Source organism: Colletes latitarsis, chromosome 1 (genome assembly GCF_051014445.1).
Source record: "Colletes latitarsis isolate SP2378_abdomen chromosome 1, iyColLati1, whole genome shotgun sequence".
Taxonomy (NCBI): Eukaryota; Metazoa; Arthropoda; class Insecta; order Hymenoptera; family Colletidae; genus Colletes; species Colletes latitarsis.
The window spans coordinates 56,667,926-56,690,202 of NC_135134.1; the positions used below are offsets into that span (position 1 = coordinate 56,667,926).

At 42.5% G+C, this 22,277-nt stretch overlaps 5 protein-coding genes across 5 annotated transcripts; 2 read left to right on the forward strand and 3 right to left on the reverse strand.

Annotated features, from left to right (window-relative positions):
* Positions 1–2,460: 2,460 nt before the first annotated feature.
* Positions 2,461–3,766, reverse strand: LOC143343281 (arylalkylamine N-acetyltransferase 1). Its single transcript, XM_076768033.1, has 3 exons — positions 3,632–3,766; positions 2,772–3,274; positions 2,461–2,699 (listed from the first exon to the last, which is right to left on the reverse strand). The coding sequence occupies exons 1-3, from the start codon at positions 3,764–3,766 to the stop codon at positions 2,486–2,488; spliced, it is 852 nt and encodes a 283-aa protein (XP_076624148.1). The 3' UTR covers positions 2,461–2,485.
* Positions 3,767–6,710: 2,944 nt separating this feature from the next.
* LOC143345100 (uncharacterized) lies at positions 6,711–7,625 on the reverse strand. Its single transcript, XM_076771896.1, has one exon. The coding sequence runs from the start codon at positions 7,623–7,625 to the stop codon at positions 6,711–6,713; it is 915 nt and encodes a 304-aa protein (XP_076628011.1).
* Positions 7,626–8,914: 1,289 nt separating this feature from the next.
* LOC143345106 (uncharacterized) lies at positions 8,915–10,096 on the forward strand. The gene is made up of 3 exons (XM_076771910.1): positions 8,915–9,070; positions 9,144–9,546; positions 9,609–10,096. The coding sequence occupies exons 1-3, from the start codon at positions 8,915–8,917 to the stop codon at positions 10,094–10,096; spliced, it is 1,047 nt and encodes a 348-aa protein (XP_076628025.1).
* A 602-nt stretch (positions 10,097–10,698) lies between these two features.
* On the reverse strand, positions 10,699–11,430 carry LOC143340941 (uncharacterized). Its single transcript, XM_076763385.1, has one exon. The coding sequence runs from the start codon at positions 11,428–11,430 to the stop codon at positions 10,699–10,701; it is 732 nt and encodes a 243-aa protein (XP_076619500.1).
* Positions 11,431–13,019: 1,589 nt separating this feature from the next.
* LOC143345111 (uncharacterized) lies at positions 13,020–13,799 on the forward strand. Its single transcript, XM_076771924.1, has one exon. It carries the CDS (start codon positions 13,020–13,022, stop codon positions 13,797–13,799), a length of 780 nt encoding a protein of 259 aa, XP_076628039.1.
* Positions 13,800–22,277: the final 8,478 nt, after the last annotated feature.

Below are 22,277 nucleotides of genomic sequence, written 5' to 3' on the forward strand. Positions count from 1 at the left end.
GAAGAAACTCGTTTTCTGCGACGTTCGCTTTAATTCGCCCTCGTTTCACCTGGCAATCAAGGCTGGCGAAATATCAGGACGAGAAGAGAAGAGCGCCGCGTCGAAAACAAGGAAAATTTGTCGACCGAAGCGTGGACAAAGCGGCGAACCATCATCGTTACTCTTATTAAGGAGAGGCATTTCCGTGTTTTCGTCTTCACCGAGCAGATTTCTATTTTCTGCTTAGCTAAGATATCGAGCTAAGATAAATTTATTAGAAACGATTAGAAATGTTTCTCTTAAACTCATTCGGATGTGAAAATGTATAAATACATAGTTTGCTTTTTCTCTTCCACTTGTACTCATTTACAAGAGAAATAGAAATAACGCAAATACTCTGTATATCAATCCAAGTAAACATTTGCACTTGATTCGCGTGGGTTTAAATCCGATTTAACGATAACCTTGCCTCGGTATTCTCGGGTAATTTACGAGTTTTGCTTTACATCGTGTACTACCGCGCGCACGAGGTGTGCACTTTACTCGAGCGAGCTTCAAGTTTATTAACATTGTCTATCACGTTGTTACTTTTATTATGCAATTTTCTCGCAATTCACTCGCCGCATCTTGCTACGCATTCAAAATCGGTCTCGGCGCATAAAATTGCTTCGCGATGAACCCGACAGCGGAGAATTACGCAAACTTTTGTAATAATAACGATGCAGACTGCTGTTAACTGCTCGACATTTCGAGAACACGTAAATAATATAACATTTACCGAGATTTTTTCGTGAATTATTTTATTACCGTTATTCTCGTCGACGACTTGTCGGTAAATTAATTCGCTCACACGCGTCAAACGTTTATCTACAGACACGATAAGAAGAGATTCAAAGGATATAAACGAGATTAGAAAAATACCATTTATTTCTTACTCTGTCTTATTTTTGCTGGTAAGGACCACGCCACATGGTCTTGGTACAATTATCATTTATTTTTATTATTTCTTGAGCGTGTGTTCTTTAAAAGTTCTGGGAAATATCTTTCAGGTGTAATTTTTATCATCTTAAAATGTCAGAGAAAAAACAATTTAAGTTTTACGATTATACGTTTAACGATCGTTACGCTATACTATGTACATGTATGTTTCTCGTTCGACTGTGTCGGTGAAACGTGTCGTTCATAATTTCAGTTATTCTACTTCTTTGTGCAAGTTTTCCTTTAATTGTCTAGCGAGCTGCGCTCTCGTTTCAAAAGAGATAAAAAGAGTCTGTCCACCGAGCATACGTTGAAAATAGTCGAGGAATAAAGACCTCGCATATTGCATATTGGATTAACGTCAGCTTGGAAGCCTATGATGGACTTGATACTAAATACGAGACAAGATCATAAATCATACAGTTTGTCGTCAACAGTTGAGTCTGCTTTGAGAATTTAAAGGATTATAACAATTACTTATTTCGACCGTAAAAACTTTTGCTTTTCGTTGAGCGACACTTTCTAGTTGTTTTACTTTGCAGTTTTATCGCTTGAAATTTCTGGTACTCTTTATTCCGTTATTACTGCCTTGCAAAGAGGAGTTTTAATCGGATGACAGTTGATTTATTTAGAAGAAAAATGATCGATCGTTCCCAAAATGATCTGACATGTAATATTAATGACCGCGCGTTTCTTTTTTGCGAATCAAAGGCAATCTCATAAAATGACCACGATCAGATGGTTAAATTATAGCGGCCGGCTGTGTTTGCAGCACCGCTTCCGAATTCCGCCAATAACAGGCCGGTAATGGACGATCGGGCGTCCGTCTGAAATTGTTTTACAAATGAGTCTACTCAACCGGCAATAGATCAATTCGGTCGGCAATTTGCCGGCCACTTTTCAGCCTGTCGACAGTAAAAATACACGTCGCGCGATTTATGTGTCGCGGATCGGTTTTATTTCATCGTTGGTGCCGCCGCGCCGCCGCGCCGCCGCGCCGCACCGTTACAGAGGACGAATCATTGCGTCCGACGACAATTATTTTACCCGCGATCCGCCAGCAGTTCACTTAATTGACGGTTTGCGAGAAACTCCATTCTCCGTGCCGAACTTAACAGACCAAATTCGCTTCGAACGGGAACTCTCCTGACATTTCTAATTCCGTCCGCCGCCACCGCCGCAGAAGTTTAACTTGGAAGCTCGACGGTCGAGTCGAGACGAGCACACAAGTCAAATATCGAGAATTTAATTTGTACGTTGCCGCGCTTTATTCTCGTCGATCGACGAGATTTCGTGCCCCGGGTGACTCGAGTCGTTGAACCCCGCCAATTAATATTTCTTCGTCGGTATTTTATGATACAAAGTGAACGAAATAACTTGTAATAGGAAAGAATTTGACTAAAAGTGTCCAACGTTTAAGAATAATTAAATGTTTTGCAACATTTGTTATTACATTGAAATTCGTTTGTTTGTTAATAATGGAAAATGTAATTACGAGGACTAGGAACTAAATTAATGGTAAAAGCACTTATTCTAATTTCGGTGGATACGTTATTTTTTCGCATTTTTTGCAAGTCTTGCAGTAAGGTTTACATTTTCTCAATCGATCGACGAATACCTGACTGACAGTATGTGGCTCCTTAATGTGCTTGAAGACAGCTTCGCAGCCGTGCACGTACTTATCGAACGGTATACTCCAAATCATTTCCCATCCAAAGTTTTCGCATATTTTTGCACAGTATCTACAGACGGGAATGACTCTGTATAATAATTAATATCGTTAAAATTATTCGCTAGGTCGGGGTCTAATTCACCTGCTGTTGCACTGTATTAAAAACAACGAGTAGCTACAATCGCGCGCCAGGTGCCAACTTTCCGCGATGAGCTTCTTAGCGATTCCCATTCCTCGAAAATCGCTGGACACTGCCACGCAGCTCTGCTCAAACACCTGCCAGACGCAATAACGTTCCCAAACATTCACTTCCTTCGCCACGTAGCTGTAAAACTCAATGATGCGTCTGATGGGAACGGGTTCGCAAGTTTTCGCGAACTCGCGCAGAGTTTTCCACTCCGATGGGATTATCACGGCGTTCAGGGCCGCCCCTATGATACAATGATCCTGGTTCACGGCGATGATCGAAAGACCTGCTCGTACTTGCTCGTACATCAACTGCCGCCAGCACTCTGGCGCCTCCGTGCCTTTCATGCCGATATTATGAACTATGGGTTCACCCTTGTAATACTCTTCGCACATGAATTCCACCACGTTATCGTAATCGGGGGGCAAGGCCAAACGCGTCGTATAAACTGGACCGTCCTGGAAGGTTGCGAGAGATTTATAGGTGGGCAAAACTGCCTAATGGAAGTTTGTTTGCGTTTTAACGGTGTCCTGTTTTCGATTCTATAATCGTGATCGATCGATTGACCAAACAGATGGCGGGATGTGTGCTTTGGTACTGAAAATTTAGGGTAAAGGCAGAGGAAGGAAGTAGAGCTGAACATACATACACTATCTTGTATACCGTCGATAACATAACAGAAATGTCAACGGTACACATATGTATGTAGTTGCAACTTGTTCGAGGTTATTTAAAACGATGGACGTTCGTACTGATCTTAAATGCCACTTATTCTGTGGATTTTAATACATGTACGTACGTAAAATTGAACTTACGGGACATTTTACTTCCAAATTTCTTCTCGTAAGATGAAAATTAGCTTTTCTATTTCTTATTTTATGATAATTCGAGGCATCCTTGAGGCGTTTGACAACAGATGTCACGAACGATTTCAACAGAAACGTAGTCATTTCGTTTCGTCCCGTCACTTTTATCGATAAAATAACATTTTACGATTTATGTTTAGCTTGTTAAAAAATGATTAAAACAGATATCCTTGGAGTTTCGCTTAGTAATTCATATATCTGAAACGTCCACGAGGGAAACGATCCTTCTAGTTGTACATTCGAGTGAAGAGATTCACGTATTGTATCGACAATTCAATTACGATATTTGATTAATGCACAATTCCACGACTATGTGCTATTCATTGTAGCGGGGAATAAATTAATGTCCCCGAGTGTACGTTAACAATAGTCAACGATGATACGTTACGTTGCATTAAAATCGCGATATCCGTCGCAAATTCATTAAACGACCGTTGCACGAACGTGTCGTACAATAACCACAAAGTAAATAGCGAGGGCAAATTATCATACACCGAAAGAATTAAAAATTGTATAATAATATCGATAATTTGAGTGGCAATTGCTCTTTGATCTCGTATTAATACGTTCACCGAACTCTGTATTTATTATTTGTACACTGAGCTCACACACTATATCGCGTATCGTCCAATTATTTAAAACGCGTTAAAAACAATTTAAAACGTAAACAGGTGTGAATAACATATTTCTATATTTTGTTGACCGGCATTAACCATTAAATGTATTTATGAGATTCTCGTTAGACTTTTTCATCTGGAACGATTAATGGGCTTCGTTATTTTGGTGTAGAAACGGGTTACAGAATTATTATTACTCGGAATAGTTGTCGCGAATACATAGTTGCAAGATTGTTGTTGCACGTTGTAGAAGCTGTTGGATGCGCGAAAAAGCTCAAGAGCCCGCGGGCTGCAGTGTATACCGGAAGAGCAAGCGAAACGATAATTCAAACACGGCTCTATTCATTCATAGCTGTTGTACGAAATGATATGGCAGCTAGCAGACTAGCTGATTTATGTATTACTCGCGCCGCGTTTCACCGCCTCCGATTGTGTACGAGCACCAACACGCGAACGATCCACACGTTTACGCCCCATCTTTGTCTCTACGAGCGCACGCGAGCGTCTAAGTACATCCATCGAAACGGTGTGCGTACACGTACATGATTTCACATTATCCAGAAGCGCGAGTATATATCGTAGATCACGTACGCATACGTGGAATATCCGTGCTGAACAAATCATACATACCCTCGCGCCTAGATGCGTCTTCGATGGAGAAAGTGCAAAGGAGTTGGTAAAATACTCGGCGTAGAAAATAAATAGTATTGGCAGCCGAGAAGATGACTTTTTACCGAAACTACTTTTCTTACCGTTACAGTTTCGAATCCAATTTCGTTCTTATAAAAGTCTCCTGTTATCGAATTTTGACATTTTTACATCAGGTTCGGGTAAATCCGTAGATCGGTGGAACGTTTGATTTCTCACAAGTGAAGAAGATGCAAGAGAGCAAAGCAAAAGTGTGGAAACTACAAATATACGTGCAACGCAACTCCGAAATCTGTCGCATTGTACAACAGAATTTATGAATATCACCATAGTCTGGCGAAATAATTTATCCTGCTTCAAGAATCGGTGCATCGTAAATCTGAAAGATTTACCACTACATTCAATAAAACAGGATACGTATAGAACATAACTTTGACAGAGAATAGCATTCTACGATAAATCACACAGAAGACTGTGAGACCACTCCCGTGCAGAATTTACGAACAACACTACACAGGCTATCGTAATCCATTCACCGTTGACAGGCAAGAAGGCTTGTCGTTGCTCGATGTGAAAATTCTCATTTTCAGAAAAACGAGACTACCGAGACGAGGAAGGAATCTCTAGGCGAAGAACGTACGCGTCGTTCGGAGGCCAGAATTCGAGTTGCGAGGCTCGCTGGAACGACGATGCGCGAATAGAATACAAGAGTTTTCAAATGGAACGTTTTAAACATCTGCGGGTCTTATTTTGAAATTGAAAAGCGCCGTTAAAGGCGCTGATGAATAATCGCGAGTGGGCAAGGATAACGAGAATGCGAGGTGCACAACACGGCGGTGCTTGCAACAATTACGGCCTTTTATTCTCGTTTCGTCCGATACGAGGCCGAAAGATTGCAATTTATCGGCGCAACAATGCCCGGCATATTAATATCCATTAATCAGCCAACCTTCGGTTGCTGACGCGCGAAACAAGGCAAGCGAATCATCGGGTACCGCGTGGGATCGAAACAAGGAAAGGGAACCGAACAATACGTCCTGATGAACTGCGGGGAAATATGAAAGTATATACACCATACATATATTCTGGATCCCGGTTTCGCGTCGGATCGATGCCACTCGAAATGAGAAATCCCGAGCAGTCGATGGAAAAGTTGCCATAAAAAAGAAACGGATACGCAGTCGACAGAAAATAAAACTCGGAGGAGAATTGATTTCTCTTTGAGGTTGGAGTGCGTCTTGTTTCAGAGAGAGAAAAATTGTTGTTGCAAAGTTACAGTGTGTACAAGGACTGTTTTGTACGTTGGGGTTCCAATTCTTGAATACGGGAACTATATTTTCTTCGGGTGTTTTTCTAATAAAAGAACGTCTCGTTCTTTTGTGTAGCAGCAGGCATCTTGAAATCGATCTATCTTCACAGAGATAAATGCTTTTAACATATCGCGTAATCGAAGGGAATATGCACCTCGTATTTATTACAATACGTATTAATTATAATTAATATTATCACGATATACATTGCACCTATAACGCAACATAGAACCTATAATTATTAACAGTCTCGGTATTTGAATATTAATAGGCTGAATTATAGGCTATAATAATATTGACGCGTATTCGATTAAATGAGTAAATTACGAGAAAGTGTGAATTTATTAAAAAACAAAGTACAATCTGCAGTTTTCTTCGTACGTTGTACATTAGATTTCTATCGGTAGAAAGAAGTTAGCGCGCTGCGACGAAGCCAAACTTTGCACCCTCGTTTCAACCGGTATGTTTCACGAAACCCTGAAAGTTTTTAAAGAATTCATCGTAACCACGACGAGCGTGGTGACCTTTGGATTCCTGCTCGGCCCGGGAGTTCTTCGTTGTTCCCTCCTTGCGGAGTTCCGCTTCGTCGAACCTCGAACCCTTGTTGTCACCCTTCTTGAACGTACCCTCGACAGCAATATGCTTTTCATTATAGCGACCGTGTTTCTTCGAGTGTCCGCCGTGATCGTCGTTATCGTAAAAATCGTGATCCTTCTTGTACTCATCTTTGTGATAAACATTACGAAAACCGGCGGCTTTACGGTTCACATTATCGTCGTTGTATCTCCCGTAGACTGAACCTGCTTGCCCCCCAGCCTGTTTTTCCTCGGACTTTGAATCGTTATCGCGTTCGAAATGAGTCTTTTTCTTTCCTGCAGCCTCGGTGTATCGAGTCTTCTTCTTCTCCTTGCGATCATCACCCTCCTGCCCTTTCTCGATGGTAACCACTCTCTTGGTTTGGTTTATGGTACCTCCGCTTTGATCAGTCTTCCCCGATAGTTGAATCGTGGGGATGGCCTCGAGAATTTGCGTCTCCGCGTACTTGTATTCCATGTGATCGACTCCAGGGGGCTTGACGCTCGTATAATGAGCCGGTAGTATCTCAGCGTCTGGTTCCAAGGGCAACATAACGAACTTTTGCATGCGAGGCGACTTTATGGGGATCAGTTTCCTCTCGAAGACTGGCTCTGGAGGAAACTCCTCCCTGGATGTGCCCCTGAAATCCTGTCTCGCGTCGATCTCTGGATCGTTGCCGCCGTCGTCGTCGTCGTCGTCGTCGTCGTCGGTGACATCGATTTGTATCGTTGAACGCACGTAAATGCAAAGAATCGCATAAACAACGTACCATCCTCCCCTCGAGATTCTCATTTTTTCTCTCCAGTATTCTCTCGTCTAATTTGCTCGGATGTTCTTTTCTAAAAATTTCATCCCCACCTGAACGATGCGGCACAACTGTTACGGGCGGACCGGTTCGCGTAAACGCGTTCAGATGTACTGTAATCACGGTACCGTAAGTCCACCACTTTTATATTGTCGCGACGGCCGTTCCAGCGATTCGACGCGATCGCCTCTCGCCCACAACTGCAAAATGCATTTGGAAGGGCAGACGGCGGGACGTATCGACTAATTGTAAGTCTGATCGAACGATTCCATGGTGAAATTTTCGTGCCAGATCGACTGTGATTCAAGACTCTGGCTTAATCTACCGTTCGATGATCCCTGGTTACGCGGCCTTGAGGACGATGGCCGCTGAGGTTACGAAATCCTGGGAGGAGTTTGGAAATCTATCGGTTAGCGTTTTGTTCGTTCGTGCAAAGATAATGATTCTTTATTTTAGACATGTTCGTTGGAAACGTTTCTTTAAGAATCGAAATATTGTGATAAAACGCTTATTAAAGTATTGCATTTTATCTTTCAAGTAAAATCGCACGTTTCTGTATTAAATGGGGAATGTTATGCAACTGTTGTTCATTTGAATGTATCAATTGTGCATTTCTGTAGCAGAGACTTTCTACTTGGACTCACGGTTGCACAACATTAAAATTCTTTCGATTTATCTACAAGTTCTCCCGCTATCTCTATTATAAATTAGCCTGTTGCCATAAGGCTATCTACTACTATAAGAGCCGATTTCTTAAAACTCTCCATGAATCGTGTTACGTCTATAGGGGTTAATAAATAATAATTGAAACGTCGACTTGATAATTTCGGCGTAAAGCGAACCGTCTAAACGCAGTATGCAACCATTTGACAATGAGAAAATAATTTTGAAAAACCTCCATAACCGTAATCGGCCGGTGTCCGGTCTTCTGGTTTACGCGTTACGCAAATCTCGGGTCCAGAGAACGCCGAGCAAGTAGAGCAATGCCGTCAATAACACGGCGTACTTGAATTATCGAGCTCGACCGTGGAATGCCAGGTTCCACTCTGCGATCCCTTATTCGCTGCCACGAATCACGTTCTCGTGTGTGTATATAAAGCAATACCGGCGATTGACAGACCACACCAGCGTGGATTCCAGTGCAGCGACGAGAAATAACACGCAAGCTCGAGTATCGAGATTCCAGACTATACAGCGGTATGATTTCGGTGATCGTGGTGTGCGGGTTGGTTCTGATGCAGCAGCAGCCCCGTCAGAGACGCAGGCTATCACCAAGATGAGAGTCGCGGACCTCGAGAGGTCGGCCACTGGATACGTGTATAGCCAGCAACAGGGTATTCCGGTTTACTACATGCGATACGCCAATCACGGAAGCGGACGCTACTATCATGCACCGGACACCGTGCACTACGTCGTCGACGCCGTTGCACCTGTTGCACACGCTGCTCCTGCAACGATGCCGCCGCTCCTGATCCTCCGTGGATGTTTCGCAAGCTGACAAACAGACTCACCAACAAACTATCGACCAACGATCGGTCCAACGCACCGAGGTGCCCGTCACTGAAAATCAGGTCCTTCGTTTTCATCCTCGTACGGACGATGGAACGCATAATGCATTCGAGGAAGAGCACGATGACAGCTACGATAGCGTCGAAGGCGAGCACAGCGAGCACAACGACGACGAAGAAATTCATGATGTAGATCATTCAACAAAGATGAACGTTGGTGGTAGTTACGGTTCGAAAGGCGAATATCACGACGACGAAGGGTCCTCCGAAGCTAGAGACGGTGAGGAGCACGTAGCCGAGGAGTACTCTCAGCACGGGGAGAAGGCTGACAAGGGTTATAAAAAGTTTGAAGAATTTGAGAAAGGCGAACGTGGTGTTTATAATAACGAAAACCAGAAAGGTAAGTTTTATTGGAAGATAATGAAAGTATGAAGATTCGTACGACGTATGGAAAATTTTTAGGGTACTATAGTAACAGTGGTGAACACGACGAGGGGCACGTTGACGAAGCAGAAACGTATGGTTCCCACGAAGAAGCAGAGAATGACCAAGAGGGAAGTGATTATGGACGCTCGTCGTATCATAACAAGGGACAAAAAACCAACGGTTTTCACAATGTCTATTACAAAGACGAGTACAAGAAGAAGACGGACTTCCACGACGATGACCATAAGAAGGGTTTCTCCGACAAGTACGAGAATTTCGAGGAAGATTACAAAGCAGGCGAAGGTAATAGTAAGAAAGGTGGTCGTCGCTCTTCAGGAAACGATCGCCAGGATCGCGGCAAGAAAGCATACTACGTTAAAGAGCATCGAGAGAGTCAGGATCAGGGTCACGCGAACGAAGAAGCTGAAAAATCGTATCACGCGAATCGCGAGAATTACAGTGTCGATAAAAGTTCAAATTCGAATCAAGTACAAAAGTTTGAAAATGATTCCGATCATCGTTGATAGCTGCTACGATCGATTTTAGTTCGATCTCTCCGTCTGTTGTTATTTTATGTTTATTGTAACATACATATGTTGGGCATTAAAGGGGAACGCTATAGCAAAGTTCTTCAACTATACAATTTTCCTGTACCTTATATTACATTTTTGTTTAGTATATTCACAAAATTGAGACTTAGAAATAGCCTCGGTGTACTTTTCAATATATTTATATGTATCGTAGGGTTAAATTGAATCGATGTACTTAAAAAAAAAAGAAAGTAAGATGTTTTTGTTGGAGTAAGAACCGTTCTACGGCTCGATCGGATGAGGTAATCGTCTTGGAAAGTGTTACTGACCTACTTTTTTCTAGCGACAAGTGTAACGTAGCATGTCCAGCGTAAAAAGCTGAAGGCATTTAACTATTGCAGAAGCAGAGTCGATCGACAAGTTACGTGTTGCTAAATTAAAGTTTTTAAATAGTAGCATTTAACGATGCATGATATATTTCGAGTCTAGTTTAAAAACAAGCGGAACGATAATAAATATAGGAAATCTTTGGTACGATCGATCGAAATGAATCCCAAAAGTACGTTTATTTCGGTGAAATACAAAGATCGAGGGTTTTAATGGCCCTTCTTGAATCCCCAGGATTTGTGGTCGTCGTGTCCTCCCTTGTTGCCATGCTTGGAGTGATGATCATGATGCTCGTCGTGGCCACCCTCGCTCTTGTAGCCCTTGTGATCGTGATGATGATGCCCCTTCTCGTAGTGTCCCTTCTTCCCGTAGTGATCCTCGTGATCGCCGTGATCGTGATGTCCTTTCTTGAAGTGTCCACCCTTCTTGTGGCCGTGCTCGTGATGGTGGCCGCCGTGATCCTCGTGGTGGCCAGAGTCGTGGTGCTCGTCGAAGAATTCCTTGTCCTTCTTGAACTCGTCTAGCTTGTGAACTTCGTGATGCCCCTTGGTGTTGTGCCCTTTGCCGTAATGGCCCTCCTCGTGGAATTTGTGTCCCTTTTCACCCTTCTCGCCCTTGTGATGCTCGGAGTAGTAACCGTCGTCGTGATGATGGCTCTTCTTGTGGCCGTCGTCCTCCTCGTAGTGCCCGTGGTGTCCGTCTTTGTCGTGGTGGCCCTTCTCCCCTTTCTCGTGGTGGTGGGATGATTTGTAGCCCTTGTCGCCTTTATCCCCGTGACTGTGATGATGGTCGGAATGGTGTTCCTCTCCGCCACCTTTCTCGTGATGATGATGGGACGCGGCTGCCGCTAGGTCATCGTACTCGTTGCCGATCTCGCGGCCAGCCGTCAAACACTGACCGACGATGTACGCGGATAGCAAGCAGATCGCGAGGCGCGACATCGTGACGGTTGTACGCGAAATGGACCGGTTGGTACCGAAACGTTCGGCTCCGGCGCTGCTTTCGGTATGATTAATCCGGTCACCACGCTCGGATTATATATTGGACGGGGAATAATCGATATTAAGGAAGCAACGGCTCTTTTCTGGCCCGTTGACGCGCGTTGCGAAAGTAACGTCTCCTTAACCCGCTTAGTCAGTAATTCGTCCATTTCCGTCGATCGAAACCGTTGCGTAACACGATCGAAATCGCCGGCTATATAACTGACGCTGCTCTATCGGTCTGTAAACAATTGTCTCTTTCCTCTTGGTTTTTGCGCGATTGTGCGTCGTTTCGTGACGACTCGCGCGACTCGATGTCGAGATCTCGAGATGCAATCCGGGCAACGATTTCGGTAACTTGCTTTACATTATTAACGTACAGCAACATTTCAAATCAGATAGTTTGCTCGTTATACGTTCAAAATATTCAGCCGCTATGCAGGAGAAAATAGATAATGTTCTATTTATCGACGCGAAACACTTTCCCTGTTCGTCGACCGCAAAATATATCAAACAGCTGTGCCTCTTTTATAGAATTTCTCGACACGGCTGATCTCGTCCTTGCGCTCGTCAAACGTCGTTACAATGTATTCTCATTAAAGTCTATTTAATGCAATTTCGATCCGACGTCGTTTTATCGACAGAATCTCGTCGAACATCATTATGATGTATTTTCATTTAAGTCTATTTAGATCAATCCCGATCGGACGTTATTGTATCGATGAAATCTCGTCGAAGGAAATAGAAACTCCTGATAAAAATAAGGAACGTTAAGGTTTAATTAGGAACGAAAGCGAAAAACATGGTTGCACAAACAGATTCGTTGAACGGTGAAAACGCTGTTTCCATACTACGAACCACCAGCTTTGTTTTGTAATATATCTTGCACCGTACTCTGCCGGTTACAAATTGATTGACTTTTTATCAGGCGTCTGTCTTTGTACTTTCCACGTCTGGTGCAAAGTAACATTAATTTAATTCACAAATAATTACGCTAAGAAACGGGGTATATAACGATGAAATGTAGAAATTCTTAAAAATAAAATAGAATTTCTACATTTATATATATACAACAGAATTGATCGAAAATTGAATTTAAGAACATTTCCATTCGAACCAAGTTTTATTCGCATATATTGTTCGTGTGTAAGATTAAATGCGGTCGAAGCTGCGGATAACAGTTAGTATCGTATAAAATTGGTAGAATGCATTTAATGGGCAAAAAGAGGAATTACTCTCGCATCGCGGGCATCGTTCAGGGACAAAGTTTATAGCTCTGTGCAATGTGGGCAGCCAGATCGTTTGCTCGACGCCCGAAACGAACGTCGCTGTTCTATCGGGAGCAACCTCCGCGGCGTGGCGCGGCGCAGCGACGACAAGGGATATGGGCCACAAGTCGGTGACGTTTACGAAATAAGGATTCCGTGCACTGGAAGGAACGAAAGCGATTACGTATAAAACGCCGGTATGACGGACAGCCGGTATATAAGCTTTGCGTTAAAGCGACGTGATCAGTCGATAGCACTCGTTGGTCCACAAAAGGCACCAGTATGGCAAAAGGTTTCTGCCTGTGCATCGTTCTGGCCGTGATCTGTGCGTTTGTCTGCCAGTCGACGGCGAGAGATGCTAGGGAGAAAAGGGACCTCGTGATGGCCGGCAGTCATCACGGCCACCACCATGAGGAGGGTGGCGGCCACGACCATCATGGCCACCATCACGAGGAACACGGCGAGAAGGCCGAAAAGGGCTACAAGGGCCACCATCATCACGACAAAGGTGATCACGGACATTACGGCAAGGATCACGACGAGGGCCATCACGAAGAACACGGTGGGCACAAAAAGGGCCACCACGACGAACACGAGGAGCACGGAGATCATCACGAGCACGAGCACGGACACAAGGGCTCCAAGTTCGGGCACAAAAAGGGTCACAAGAAGGGCGAGAAGACTCACGGTTACCATCACAAGGCCCACAAAGACGAATATCATAAAGAGCACAAATTCTACGACGACTACCATAAAGGTGGACACCACGAGAAACACGGGAATCATCATGGACATCACGAAAGCAAAGACGGTCATCACAAGAAGGGTGGACACCACCATTCCGGCCATCACGAGGACCATCATGGAAAGAAAGGGCACTTTGATAAGGGACACTACGACGACGATCATAAGGGCTATCACGGAAAGCACGGATACGACGAGCATCATTCGCATCATGACGATTATGGCAAAAAAAGCGAACATCATGGTGGCAAGATGCATGGATTCTCGAGCGGTGGTGGTGGTGGTGGCGGTGGCGGCCACGGGTATCATGGTCGTTGAAAGATCCCGCGGATGTACTGATACTTTATTACTTTTGTTGCTTCATTTGTTTTTTTTATCGTGTCGTTGATTTATTGTAGCCACTGCGATGAAATTTATCACGTACCATAATTTGAATAATTAAAGTGTCATCGATAATAAAATATTGTCCTATCTTATGTAAACACCCCTCGATATAGGTACACGATTCTGCATTATAGAGTTCGTAAAAGTTTTAAAAGTTGGTTAAATTTTAAATATTATAACAATAAATTTATGCGTGTAACGTGTGCTACAAACAAAATTGATTACCGATTCAATGTGTTCCTTGTTCATTTGTTCGAAACTATTAATGTCCGATAAATAATGTAACAATTGTAGTCGAACATTCGTGGAAATATCCATATTTTCTCGATAAATATGTTTAAACCAGATAAAATATTCTATAACGAAATCATTTTATAAACGATGAAAGAGACAGAGAGATTTCGTGACATCTTTATTACAATTTATATGCCACGAGGGTACCGTAAAGCACGCAACGCTGCTGGATACCAGAAATAAATTTTTAAAATAATTCGTAAAGAGATTAAATTTGAAAATTGTTGCCATAGAAACGACAAGAATTATTGCATAATAATTTTTTAATGGAAATTTACTTGGCGTTTCCCTTCAATTTCCAAACGAGTTTATTTTACGATTTATTGTACATTGTTAGCGTAGCAAAATAATATAAATTGAACATAAATCATCAAGATTGGTAGATCGAAATTGTATAAAGGTTTCCACGCTATCGATTCCTCCCCGATCGTCTACCAGCTTACAAAACCTTCACGGTTCCGTTGTCTATAAGAAGTATCCGTGACAAATAACCTTAATACAACTGGTGTCGTCCAATCGAATTTATATAATTGTTTTAGCGAAAAAGATCGAGGTGGCAAAACACTGGAATTCACGGTAACGCGTAGCAAATGTGTTCTCCACCGCGATTTCGGCCAGAAATCGAGCCTGACTCGCCGTTCACAGACGTTCCCGATGCATTAGCAACGTTTTGCACGTTTTTCCCAACTATCACCGACGAGACATAGAGGTGCCACAGGTGAACGACATATAAAAGTTAGATCATGGCATATCCCTATCATATTGGCCGGAGCAGCTATTACGACGGTTCTAATATCCAGAGTTTGCCAATTGCCTCGTTAAACAGTCGAATAACTATTCCGGAAGATCGTTTGCGAACTAATTTTTCGCATTGGTTACATCGTGGCCACTGCGCAAATACTGCGAATACGTGTAACTGATTCATAGGTAAATATGTAGAAAGATTGTACGTTTACGTTTCCTGATAATCTCGAAAGTACAATCTCCACTTACTTACACGGAATGGAGTGCATGATAATACGACTTGAATGTAAATGTATCGATTAAACGCGTAACTTGAACGATCGAAAATTCTCAACTAAAATGAAACTCAAATGTTATTTAATAGAACAAATAGTTCAATTGGTTCAATTTATTATCGTATTTGAAACATATCCTATAAAAACATTTCGTCGACAGGCAAGTTCAGAGTTAATAAATTTCTATCATTGCATTTTCGATTTGTACGAAAGAAACGAATTTCGCGAGGAAGGTTAAGAACCATTGAGTTCCGGCGGAGTACATTTACTCTTTTCATTGTTTTTATTGTTGTCTTCGATCTGACGATGAAGCGGATCCCACATGTGACGATAGACCCTGTATACTTGACACATAAATGGGTATATACTTTTCCAATCTGCAGGGCGGAATCACCGAACCATCGATATACATTTGCACCCCGTTTGAAGGCGGGAACGCGGCCAGCGGAAAATTAAAGGAAACCGATATGTTTGTCGTACGTTGAGTTCCAGCAGTCATGATACTCTTGGCGATTTTGGCGCCCGGCAGCTTCGCGATGAGTATAAATTACGAGGATCCGGAAACAGAGGCTGGCTTTCATTCTCATCGTTACGAGGAGGGCGGCGGCAGCGATCGTCACTCCGGTCACGAAAATAAACACGGTGATAGCGCCGACGAGAACTATAATGATTACCAGGACGTCGAAGAAATTAGGAGAGATTATCACGATCTGAACAAAGACTATGAAAGATACGCCGTAAACGACGTCGGGGACGAGCATCGCAATTACGATGACAATTACTACGATGGGCATCGTGTGGACGAAAAGGAGGAAGATGGTGAATCGTTTCACGAGAATGATCACTATGGAAAGGGACATAGTACTAACGGTCACCACGAAACGAACAGACTCGACGAGTTCGAGAAACGTAAAGAATTTCACGACAGTGATTACGAATCTGACTTTGACGAGCAAGACGACGGAAAAGAAGACGATTTTGCGTATGGAAAGGATGGACACCATAATGGAGAAGAGTATATTCACGATGACCACGATATAGAGTATGGAAAGAAGAATTATTATAAAAAGGGACACGATATTAGCGATTATATGGAATACAGTAGCGAGAATGATCCTGAGGATTATTATTACAACGATTATCGTTATGGGAAATCGGATGAATACGATGATACGAAGAACTGGGGGTATAAGATGGATCGTTAGTTGCTATTTATAATAGCATATTTGTTTACAGATATATATTTTCGTTGTCACGCATAATGTTTCTATTTAGTTAAAAATTTATTTATGCACTGTTGTTAATTTCAAAGTTACGAGATGTGATTACTTTGACACGAATTTTCCCAGCAATAAAGTTACAGTTGCGTAAAATATATTAAACAGGGAGGTTTTGAAAATTCTGCAAAGTATAAACTGATATTTACCGTAGAATCAAAATCTAAATGCGATCGAATAATTGATAGACTGAAAACGGTTCCGGACCAGAAATGCAGTAAAATATTAAATTATTCGATAATGCAGTCTTTACATTCCACTCTTCTCGCCATTAAGCTCCCGCGTGAATTATGATTATGATCGAAAATGGATTTTAATACGCCAGAAATTCCGCGTACACCGCAGCTTGAAATCATATTGCTTGCCTATTATAAATTCCTTTACTTATTAATGAATTCTCTTATCACATTTGCTCGACAAGTATTCGATATTAATCACGTCGCTAAATGAAACGCGTGTCCTGAAAATCACTTATTATCTGTAAATCATCGATCCACGGGTTCATCTAATATACACAGGTATTGAAACGACCAAAATTTTAATTAGTTTTTGTTGTACAGAAAAAGGAAAACGATATTATGACGTAATTATACGCGTATGTAACAAATAAAATTGCTAAAAGCCGACATGAAATCAATAATTACATCCGAGCAATTTTCAGTTTCGATAGAGACTCAATGGCGCGTAATGCTCGTTGGCGGTGAAAGAGGACAAAGAGGACAGGATAATAAATGAATATGCACATGTGTTGGGTCGTTGTTAAAAATTGAAACGTATCGTAATATGACGAATAAAAGTGTAATTATAAGGATCGGTATGGAATTGCTCGAATATCATCAATACATAAATATGTATCGTATCAGAGACGGAGCGAAGACCAGCAGCGCGGTTCGAACTCGTTGGGACGCGGCGCAGGTTTGATTAACGATTCCATCCCCGGCAAATGAAATTGCCGTGGCCATTTGTGGCTCTATCTAGACTGGATTCCGGTGCACCGGACACGGATTAACGGAGCTTTATACGCTTCTTTCAGGGCGGGTTGGATGGGGTAGGTATGTTGCAGTCGGCCGCGATCACGGTTACCCATTCTCGGCCGGAGATTGTGTACAAGCGAGCGGATCTACTTGAAATTCTCTGGCGTGTGACAATTCCGCCCCAGCCCTCGCCGAAACACCGTGGGGCCATTGTTCCATTCCGTGATGCACGTACGCGTGGCTGGCTTAATTAATCTAATTGGAGTGGTCGCGCGACTGGCAAAAGAAAAGAAGGAACTCGACGCGCCGCGCCGCGCCTCGCCGTACCCGGCAGAGTGCTGGAGAAAGCATACACGTGCAGAACGGCGTGTTAAAAGGGTGCCACGAGCATCCAGGCCCGCTCGCACCTTGGATCGATCGTGCAATAATCCTGTCGTTCGGCCAAATTAATGAGAATACTCGAGCCATCGATGCACGCGTCTCGAGAGCGACGCGACGGCGCGGCGTGATACGAACAACGGGGAAAATTAATAGAAACCTATCTGTGTTTTGGACCGAGAACGAGCGCTCCTCGATGGAGTTGGGATTCTCATTGTGCTTCGTTTCTTTCAGCAAAATACAATATTAATTATTTGTCGATCGGAGTACGACGGCATTCGCGGACGATGGGTCCTATGCTCGTCAAAGTTGGTCCAATTATCGTGACTTTAACACGGAATAGATTCACCGAAAGTATACTTATACTCGACTGTTTCAAAATTGTTGTCATCGATGTAATCACAGGAAAAATCTCCAAGATATTTTATAAATTATTCTTTATTTTTTTTCTCTCTCTAACAATAAGAAGAAAAATGTTTGTCGTAATAACGAACGCGTGACAATTACATTTCTGAACCGCGACAACGTATCATTGTCAACTTGGACGCCTGTTCTTCCGTCTCGCAGAATCGAGGAAACCTTTTTGTTAGCGTACCGGAAACAAGGAAAGTGCTCTACGCTTCTTGGGATAAATTCGATCGTCTTTGATTAAAGGCTTTCTTGTCCACTTAACCGACTGCGACCGGTCCGTGGGATTGATCAGTTGCACATCGGTAATTTATCTTCTTCTTCGACTAACGAAGATGCTGCAGCGCCGCGATTGCTTCATTTAATTTAAACCGTTCGACATCGATTTCCTCTTCTTACAAGGAATTCCTTAAAAAACTTAAAACTTGTTTACTACTGCGTGAGTATCGATCGAATCGATTTAATCGCAAGAGACGACAGATGCAGCTTACCGAAGTTTCAACGATCCCTTTTTCACCTTCGTATGCTGTGACAAGTTTTCGCTGATTCAAGAACGCTACACTCCCGGTAATTCATGTACAATCCGAGATACGTAAAGTGTACGTAGAATGGATGGACTTATTAATTCCTGGATCTCTGTGACTAAAAATATTTATTCGAGGTCCGGTTGGAAATAGCTGGTTTAGACTGAAAGTTTGTCTAAATCCAAAAACGATACCTATAATCGGTCGTGTTCCGTTCCATCTCATAAGAATTAAACCTTAATGTTTCCGTTTGAGACACGCCATCGTAGATGATTCATCGTGAAGCATCTAACGTCGGCGTTCTCTAGACACGGTTAAATTAGCCATTTCCGTGCCCAAACCAATCTGACTTATTAATTCTCTGGATATCGCGAGAATGTCGCGACTGGATAATTCGCAGAGGTGTGCTCGAGACGAGCGAGCGTTTCACGATACCCAGTAACCAGTCTTGTTTTAATGAAATCGAGTCGCGAACGAAGCTGCTAATAGAGTTTACACCGGCACGCAAGTTGAAGGTAACGAGAACTTGGTATGCGAGCCAGGGACAATGGGAAGCGTTTAAATTAAAGGGAACGTGTAAATTCCGGCTGTGACGGAGGAAAAGGCGCGTCGGGAATACGAAAATATGTATAGCACGCGAGATGTACGTTTCAACGTTCTGTCGCGGACGAAAATTCAAAATGAAGCTGGAAAATTCGTCGACGACAGTGTACGTCAGGCCGTTTTTTATCACGAAACACGCACGCTAAGGCGTTACATTCTAATTTTATCTCTGCTACCGACGATTGTTTCATTAAATGTTTTTACATCTACATTCTTCTGTTTCAAAGGAGATATTTTTCGGTAGACGTAACTTTTTCCCAGGTATAATCGCTTTCAGGATTTAAAAATTTTCATATTTGTTAAAAAACAAAGTTGCTTTCTACGCGTAACGAAAATGAGTAAACGCTGCCTAATTTTTAGACTCGAAGGTTTATTCTGTACGTCTTGCTCGTGTTTTATATCAATTTTCTTCACAAAATATCATCTTTTCTACCGATTTCACGTTATCACGAGGGTGGGGTGGATGGGCACCCTGTATACTTTCACAATCTGTCACATTCTTTTCCGTTAAAACAAACGAAACCTTTATTCCAGCTGAATCATCTCTGAAAATACCTGGCGAGACCTTGGATTTCTTTCGAAAACTTTTCGTCACACAGGCGAGAACGGTATATCAAATCATCTCTTCTTCTCGCCTATCCTATACTTTCACGTTTTGTCACTTTTTCCTGTTAAAATAAACTAAACCCTTATTCCAGCTCAATCATCCCTGAAAATGCTTGGCGTAACCTTCGATCCCCCATGGAATTTGTCGTCCTATGGAACGATCAAATTCCAAACAGCTCGTTTCCGTCTAAAACTTTGATATCCTCCAAGACACAGTGTTTCTCAAAGTGCCGTCAGCAGGCTCCTGAAGATACGCGAAAAGTGGAGATTCACCAGCTCTCGTTACATATTCTTTTCATCGATAAACCAATTCTATTTTAGGAGCTACGTTAAATGTTTTCCTTTATCGAGAGAGTCGATAGACGAACCAAGTTTTAGAAACACTACTCCAACTAACATTCTCTACTGTCGCCAAAATCTGTAGTTACGCCAACTACTTATGCTCTCTGCGCGTAACTATGATACTCTGTCTACCACTTTACTTAACTAAAACTGTTTCGCCTAGCGTGCAGCACGTTCAGGCTTCGTATCATCTGTCCTCTTTTTCAGCCAGTAAATATAACCACATCATCCCACTTCTCAATGAATCCGGCTGGCTCAACGTGACACAAAAGTGGATCGTACGCTTCTCTTGTCTAGTATACATATTATAAAGTCCTTCGCTCCGCCACACCTTCGTACGTACGTAGTATCTATGCTTGAGCTCTGAATTTCGTAACACCAGCTCCTGCAGCACGCGACCCAAATCCCTTCTGTCCATTCTTATCATTCACTCTACCACATTTTCTGGTTCTTTCTCGTATACTGCAACACGATATTTCAATCTGTTGCCTCCTCGTATTTGCAAACTCCCTACTAATCTTCTCTTAAAATTTCCATCTAAATGTAATGAACTTGGATCGAGAATCGATCCAGATAACGGAATCTATGCAAGCTCGATACGCAATAACAACGAACCATTTAATTCGCAATTATTCTGATCCCGTCAGAACCAACTAAAAGGATTAATTTTTCACTGAAAATTCTGAATAAATTTGATGAAATTTTCGCCAACTGTTTGACCCGCGACGGCATCAAATTAAATTTCACAAACCGGACACGGTGAAATGCTTTACAATGGAAAAACATTTATTGCATGACGCGAGAACAGGCATCCGATGTATCGGAATGCTCTCGCATAAATAGTAAAATTGTTCGGATTACATCGCGAACCGCGTGTCCACGTCCATTCGATTAAAAGCGAACTCGTGGAATTCGTGTGAGGTTCTTTTTATTATGTTTTTCGTTTCTCCTTTTTCCACTCAATTGCTCATCAAATTTCGATGAACGCGTTGTTTTTCGTTCTGGTCATTATGTAGACGCGGCGTCGAGCAAACGCCAGTACGTGTTCTCGATGCGTTCCACCCGCTATCCGGTGTAAATAAAGCCCATGAAGGTGTGGAATTATACGGCAGACAGACAGGCGGATAGGTAAACAGAAAGAAACGCGATGGAAACGCTCGTGTAAACGGTAGAGCTATTAATAAGCTGGTGGATCAAGGAAAATTGATAAACTGACAGGGTGCGCGCGTCGATTGCGGAAGATACTCGCGCGAGAGCCTCACGGGGGTGTTGTCACGTTCATTAACAATTTACTCGGTACCCAATGCAAGTAAAATGAAAAATTACTCTGCACAATATTATACGATTTCAAATTTTATTCTGTATCAAGGTACCACGTGCATACGATACTCGGACGTCATTGTTACACATCGGATCCGCATCGCGAACAGGTGCAGTTTGCACAAATGACACGTAGACGCGAATTTGAAGCCGTATGTAGGAAGTACGTATCGTTCGTGTTATAATGGAATAACATAATTATTAGCAGTCCTTCCATGAAAATACGCCGAACATGTGTTATTTATCTGCAAATTGAACCGCGTTAAATCGCAATACGCGTTACCATCGAACAGCGCATTAATATCCGAAAATCAATTGAATCGGCGACGCGACCGATTAAACTCTATCACTGGCGTATTACTGACTTTCTCGGTACGTGATTAAAATCAGTTATGTATGCGTATTCGCTATAGTCGAGAACAACGTTTTCGAAGAGCAATTCGTTTATCGCGTAAAAATATTTTCGAAACAATTCGCGCGAAAGTTTGTTTGTTCGCAAAAACTAGACGTACATATTACTAAACGACAAAAAACTGTGCTTTAAACGACAAAGTATCCGACTCACGACAGAAATTGTTAGCATTTTTAAACGCTGTTGATGTCTAAAACAATTCCACGTAAAGAGTATTGTTACGCTTTCGTGTTTTATTCGAGACAAACAAAAGTA